Below are 7,212 nucleotides of genomic sequence, written 5' to 3'. Positions count from 1 at the left end.
TAAAGGACAAAACTAAACAGAATCCCCACATTTACATTAGTTTAAACCTGCAAGTGACCCGTGCCCTGTGCTGGAGAGGACGGCAAACCCCCAGCCACAGGGTCTCTGACATGGGGGAAATTCTTTCCCATTCCCCAAAATTGTAATCAGTTGTGGGCAAGACCCACTAGCTAGATATCTTGGGGAAAGAATTCTCTATAGAAACTCAGAGCCCTCCCCATCTAGTGTCCTGTAACCAGCCATTGGAGATATTCGCAGCTCGCAGTCACAGAGCGGCCGTGTGCCATTGTAGGCAGTCTCATCCTACCATCCCCTCCATAAACTTATCAAGCTCAATCTTGAAGCCAGTTACGCTTTTTACCCTCCCCCCCACGGCTCCCTTTCAAAGGTTGCTCCAGAACCTCACTCCTCTGATGGAGAGAAACTTTTGTCTAATCTAAAGCCTAAACTTGTTTATGGCCAGTTTATATCCATTTGTTCTTGTGTGCACATTGGTGCTTATGTTAATTCCTCTGTGATAGTTATCCCTCTGATGCATTTAGAGAGAGCGGTCATCTATCTCTCCTCAGCCTTCTTTTGGTTAGGCTAAATGAAAGTATTTCAGTCTCCTCTCATAAGTGAGGTTATCCATTTCTCTGGATATACTAGTAGCCCTTCTCCATATCCAGTTTGAATTCATCTTACACATGGGAGACCAGAATTGCACACAGTATTCCAGATGAAGTCTCACCAGTGCCTTGTATAATGGTACTAGCACTTCCCGGTCTCTACTGGAAATACCTCACCTGAGTATCCCATGACTGGGTTAGCCTTGTTCCCAGCTGCATCACAGTGAAATCTCAGAGTCATCCTGTGATCAAGCAATACACCCAAGTCTCTCCTTCTCTGTTGCTTCTAGCAGATAAGTGCCCAGCTTTCAGCAATAATTCTCATTGTTAGTCCCCAAGTACATGACTTAAGCACAGAAGCAAAGGCCTTTACAACTGCAGCACGATCTTCATACTACTTTGAATTTTAGCAAATGGCAAATTCATTACCTTGTGCCTTGAAGCCACCAGGCTTCCATTCATTATTGTGCCAAGCCATCACAGAATGCTTTTTGCAGAGAGTAACAAAAGCATGATCCCTGCTGCCATCCTCTTACAGTCCAAGACTGACCTTGCAACACTCCATTTTGGGATGCAGGAGTACACAGGTGCACCCAGTCAGGCAGAGCAGGGACTCAAATCCATGTCTCCTAGATCTCAGGCGAGTGCCCATGCATTTCTAGGATACGCATGTCTTTCTGCTTTTTCCATGAAGAGTTTTGAGGCATTGGTTTTGCCTACTGCAGACTGAACGTTGACATTTAATGAACAGTTTGTGTTGCTTGGCCAGCCCTCAGCATGTGCTTAACTCCATGCATGCGTGAAGTCCCCATGAAGTCATTACCACATGCACATTAAGTGTCTGCAGGATCCAGTCCCACAGTAGGCTACCCTAGAAGATGCTCATAGAGGGGCTAGAACAGTCACACCACGTTAGTGTGACAGTCCCTGTGGGTTCTACAGTAGGTGGAGGATGTTGACATGGTAGGAGCAGTGGGAGAGAAGATTTAGCTGTTGGAAGGGGATTTGGAGAGGAGCTGGAGGGCTGTAGTTTCCCAGGTGAGATAGAAGGAAACTAATGCAAATGGAGAAGGGTAGATTGCTGTGTAGACAGAGGTGAGTGTGTAGATGTAGCCAAGGTAGCTTTAGCCTAGCCAGATCAAGCAGTAGAGCAACAGCAGCACAGGCTACCCACTGGAGCCTGACCCAGAGTCCCAGCTAGTCTTGTATAGTCCATGCTTCCACTACTGTTATTTCAACTAGCTTGATGAAAGCTAGCTCATTGAGGTCTGTGTGTGCGCACTACAGCCACACTTTGGAGTGCCCCATAGATATAGCTTAAGGGTCAAGAAGCAGGAGATAGCAGTTATGGGGGAGATCCCAGCTGTAAGGCAGGATGCTTAAGGTCTTGAAGCATCAGGTTTCCCAGTCACTAACACAATGGGGAAATCTTCACCACCTCCTGTAAGCTAGGGGCTGGCCACAGCCCCCACAGAAGACACAAGGGTTTCTAATTACCAGACTTAGGCTTGTCCCCCAGCTTGCTCACATGGACTTCATGTTAGACTGGCAAGCGCCAGTCGTTCTTATTGCGTGCCCAGTGGAGTTAGAATCCAGCTATTCACAGTAAAGTTAATCAAAAAGTCTCTAGTTCAGCTGAGTGGCTTCCCCTCCCCCCAGATAGGACCCCAGGAGATGAGAGAAAGCCATTTGATTTACCTTGTCTAGTGCTAGCTTGCAGTCTTCTTCCTGTCCTCTATGCCACATCCTATTCTGGTGTCTATCCCTGCAGAGAGGTCTGTTCTGCTGCTGACTGGGGAAGAGCTACAAGGCCAGTAGTAGACGCCTGGCCTCAACAACTGCTGTTCCCTCCCCCAGAGGGACACATGCTACCACAAGACATTAGTGCAGTCCAGACATTTTATTTCTGCTCCCCCTCCCTTATTTTACAGTCATCTGCCATGGAAGATTGGGGACCTTGTCATCCAGCTGCTTCTCCTATGGAGTAGTGTCACAGTAACAAGAGAAACCACAGCCACCAATGAAAGCATGGCCAGAAGCACCAGGGTCAGGTCCAGTCTGGAGACAGGGTCTGGAGGAGGAAGAGGAGGAGAGGTTAAGACAATCCTGATTTCTGTAGGGTCTAAAGTGTGGAGATGACACCTAGACTTCCCTGCCCCAGTGGTGCTCCCCCTACCGCTTAGGCCAGCCTTCATCAGAAAGATACTTGAATTGTCAACTCACTTTTTAGACTGTGAGCCAGCACCACCATCCCATTGATTGCCTTCTATTGAATGGCTGAGGCAATGCTAGCCCCAGTGCATTGAGTGCCACAGAGGCTCAGGGCATACAAGTCACCATTGAGGTGCCATAGTGTCCCCCCCACCCCACCCCCCAAGTTTGCTGGGTTTTGAGACATCCTATGAATGTCCAAAGGATAAGGAAATAACCCAACATTGGCCCACTCATAGGAAGCACTCACAGGTGTGGTGTCAGCCAGCATTAGCTTACATATGGATCATCAAGGAGTGACTTCTGCATGTAGCTCCCCCGCCCGAACATTTACATTAGAACCCCCTAGACAGCATTGACTTGCTGTATTCCAGGTTACTGTGCAAGATGCCAGTTGTCCTACTCGGGTTTAACAGAAAACTCACCCTTGTTCTCATAGACGTGCTCTCTCCATGGCTCAGGGCTCTCCTGGAAGATCACAGGGCCAGGAGAGCTCACCAGGTCCTGGGGCTCTCCTGTCCCATTGTTGATATCCAGGAACCGGCGGCCTCCTGGGAGATGGAATGGAGAGTTAGGGAGCTGTCTGTCCAGTGCACTCACAGCCAGAGGGCCCATCGTCATGAAATGCAGTGTCACCATGGACTCAACCATGAGCCCTTACAGGCCTCCTGACAGGTTGTGGTACCAGGTATTAGATCTTCCTGAATTGCTTATTTGAAGTGTGGGAGAAGTTGGGAAGAAAGGCCATTTCATCAGGAGCAGCAGACACTCCACACTCCAGAGGCAATTTCTAGTATTGTCTCCTACATAGGGCAATTGTAGGAGATTAGGCCATTTACCTCTTCGTGTTAGCCCATCATACCCCAGCTAGCGCTACAGTACATGGTACAGGTACATAACGAGCTGGGCTGAACGCCTTGCAGTCAGTGTATAGCACAGGGCTGGGCAAACTTTTTGGCCTGAGGGCCACATTAGCACTGTAAAACTATATGGAGGGCCAGGTAGGGAAGGCTGTGCCTCCCCAAAGAGCCTGGCTCCCTCCCACTTCCTGCCCCCTGACTGCCCACCTCAGAAACCCCCTCTGCCCCCCCAACTCCTTGTCTCCTGACTGCCCCCTCCCAGGACCCCTGCCCCTAACTGCGCCCTGGGACCACACCCCTATCCAACCCCCCGCTCCCTGACAGCCCCCGCTGGACTCCAAAGACTATCCAATGCCCCCTGACTGCCCCCCTGAACCTCTGCCCAATCCAACCAGCCCCTGTCCCGACTGCCCCCTGGGACCCTCTGCCCCTTATCCAAGGCCAACCCCCTTATGATGCTGCTCAGAGCAGCAGGAGCTCACAGCCCTGCCGGAGTAGAGTGCTGGACGGCACAGGAGGGGCTGGGGGCTAGCCTCCCCGGCCGGGAACTCAGGGGCCGGGCAGGATGGTCCTGTGGGCGGTAGTTTGCCCTCCTCCAATATAGCAGGACAGGCAGATCTCTGTTCACTATGAGTCCTCTGGTATTTGGGATGGCAGCTTGTAGAAACCCACATGGGTTTCAGACCACTGGGGCCCAGATGGAGCCACTCCGACTTACTCGTAGCAGCTCCTGATGGGCACATGGTCCTGCAGGGCTCCAGCCGGGAGGGGTAGCAAGCTGAGGCGCTACAGTAAATGTACACCTAAAATCCACACAAGTGAGAATGGAGTTAGTGAGTGACTGGCCAGTGCTGGTAGGAGCCAGGAAGTAGATCCACAGCTATCAGTTTGGTTCTGCATGTGCAGCGCCTCAGCAGAGACAATGTGAAGGTCAGGACCTGACTGAAATAGGAGCTCCTGCCCCTGCACTCCGACTTCCCCCTCCTCACCCGCTTTATATGTGGGCCCCTTCTCACCTCTCCCTCAAGCGCCACCTGGGAGGCGGAGTCCACAAAGGCAAAGGTGGAGAGGACGAAGCGCTGGTGGTGAGTCGGGAAGGGCAGCTCAGATAAGGCAGGGCCCACGGGCACAAGCTGGGTTCTGTAGTTGTCTCCCAGGAACGGGCACCTGGGAGCAAGACATGAGAGAAGGGTGGACCAAGGAAACCGCCTTCCTCCTCCCCAAGCCATGCTCCCCCTCCATCCCAGCCACTCACCCGTCCACCAGGATGGGCCACTGCGGCTGCTGCAGGGGGTTAGCACTTGGGGTGGCCCAGCACTGGTGTAGAACCAGAACCAGGGACGGGTCTGTTCTGTGCAGGATGCGAACCTCCATGTAGAGAGGGTCCCTGAGCACCTTCACCACAGGGTAGTCTCTGTCTGTGAGATAGGATCTGTAGCTCAGGTCTGTGGGGGAGAGGGCAGGAGGAGAGCAGAGCTGAGACACCTGTGGTCCTTCAGGGGGATGGGATCTCCGTGCTGGAGTGAGGGGTCACCTACCTGTGGCGATGCGCAACTCAAGCCGGAGGGGTCCTGCCTGGGTGACTGGAGCAGGTGTGGGGGGCAAGAAGACCTCGACCTGGACTGGCAGAAAGTCACTGGCATTGTAGATGCAGCGAGCATGGAGGCTGCACAGGAGAGAGCAGAGGGAGGAGACAGGGGCTGATGCTCTGTGAATTCAGATTGAGGCCATGTGGTTTCTGGCAGTGACCTTATTAGTGCTTGAGACAAGCAGGGTCAGGCCCTATCAGTACTTGGATGGCAGACATCCAAGGATGCTAGTGTATCAACCCTTTTAGCAACTCAGATGTTCTTCCCTCTAACTCAGGGACTCAGCAGGAGTGTCCGAGCACGGCCACATGGGGGCCTTCTCAGACAGGCTAGAAGCACCTGCTTACTTGTAGTCACATCTCTCTTGGCAGCATTCTCAAGTTTGCCACCAACTATTATCCAAGCTTTCTTTCTACCAACCCTGTAGTGAGTTATCAGTCCCTCCGGGTGGCCCCACGGAGGCCTTCTCAGGTCAGGCTGGCTGTGCCTACTTGTCATCATTGGAGATCACATAGCAAGTGGCATTTACAATCATAAGATTAGGATTGGAAGTGACCTCAGGTGGTCAGCTAGTCCAACCCCCTGCTCAAAGCAGGACCAACCCCAACTAAATCATCCCAGCCAGGGCTTGGTCAAGCCAGGTGGCAGAATCTCCATCCTTAGAGGTTCTGCCACCTCCCTAGGTAACCCATTCCAGTGCTTCACCACCCTCCCTGTGGGATAGTCCCATCCCCAATAGCCAACCTAGACCTCCCCCACTGCAGCTTGAGACCATTGCTCCTTGTTCGGTCATCTGCCACCACCGAGAACAGCTGAGCTCCATTCTCCTTGGAACCCCTTCAGGTAGTTGAAGGCTGCTATCAAATCCCCCCTCACTCATCTCTTCATTTTTGTTGCCCTCTGCTGGGCTCTCCAATTTTTCCACATCCTTTCTGTTGGTGGGGGCCCAAAACTGGACACAGTATTCCAGATGGGCCTCCCCAGTGCTGGATAGAGGGGAATCACTTCCCTCCATCTGCTGGCAATGCTCCTACTAATGCAGCCCAACATACCAGTAGCTTTCTTGGCAACAAGGGCCCACTATTGATTTCATAGCCAGCTTCTCGTTCACTCTAATCCCCAGGACCTTGTCTGTAGAACTGCTGCTTAGCCAGTCGGTCCCCAGCCTGTACCAGTAAATGGGATTCTTCCCTCCTAAGTGCAGACTCTGCACTTGTCCTTATTGAACCTCAGATTTCTTTTAGCCCAATTTTCAATTTTTCTAGGTCACTCTGGACCCTACCTACCTCTCCCCCCAATTTAGTGTCATCCATTAACTTGCTGAGGGTGTAAGCCATCCCATCATCCAGATCATTAATGATGATGAACAAAACCAGCCCCAGGACTGACCCCTGGGGCATGCTGCTTGATACCAGCTGCCAACTAGACAGAGCTATTGATCACTACCGGTTGAGCTTGATGACCTAGCCAGCTTTCGACCCACCTTATAGTCCATACTTTTTTAACTTGCTGTCAAGAATACGGTGGGATACTGTGTCAAACTTTGTTAGAGTCAAGGTATATCATGTCCACCACTTTCCCCATATGCGCAGAGCCAGTTCTCGTCATAGAAAGCAATCAGGTTGGTCAGGCATGACTTGCCCTTGGTGAATGCAACTTGGAGGAGAGGAAGGTGATCAGGACCAGCCAAGTGCTTCAGAATGGATTTGACCTGCTGCAGGATTTTTCTAGGGACTGAGGTGAGGCTGACCAATGTTGGCATTTGATCAGACAATGTAAAACCCTGACTCTTGGACAGTCAGCTGCACAGCGTGTCCTTCCCTTCACAAAGCAAGATTTTGCCCCATGCCCCATTAGGGATCAGGTGCATTGCCCCACACTCAAAAAAGGGGATGTCTGTGACTGCAGGGAATCCATACCTGTAGAACATCCCCCAAGTCCTTC

The 7,212-nt window shown here is 51.7% G+C and overlaps 1 protein-coding gene across 1 annotated transcript in view; it reads right to left on the bottom strand.

Moving 5' to 3' along the window:
* Positions 1-2,493: 2,493 nt before the first annotated feature.
* LOC119566333 overlaps positions 2,494-7,212 on the bottom strand; it is a 28,726-nt gene continuing 24,007 nt past the window's right edge. The window contains exons 19-24 of the mRNA XM_043548468.1: positions 5,218-5,345; positions 4,935-5,124; positions 4,696-4,846; positions 4,398-4,482; positions 3,245-3,370; positions 2,494-2,679 (exon numbers count right to left, since the gene is read on the bottom strand). Coding sequence (XP_043404403.1) covers positions 2,540-2,679; positions 3,245-3,370; positions 4,398-4,482; positions 4,696-4,846; positions 4,935-5,124; positions 5,218-5,345 — 820 coding nt within the window. The 3' untranslated portion in view covers positions 2,494-2,539. The remainder of the gene's footprint in view (positions 2,680-3,244; positions 3,371-4,397; positions 4,483-4,695; positions 4,847-4,934; positions 5,125-5,217; positions 5,346-7,212) is intronic.

This window comes from Chelonia mydas, chromosome 6 (genome assembly GCF_015237465.2).
Source record: "Chelonia mydas isolate rCheMyd1 chromosome 6, rCheMyd1.pri.v2, whole genome shotgun sequence".
NCBI classification, from domain to species: domain Eukaryota; kingdom Metazoa; phylum Chordata; order Testudines; family Cheloniidae; genus Chelonia; species Chelonia mydas.
Note: the sequence above shows the minus strand (reverse complement) of the source record. Positions and strands in the feature narration are given on the sequence as shown.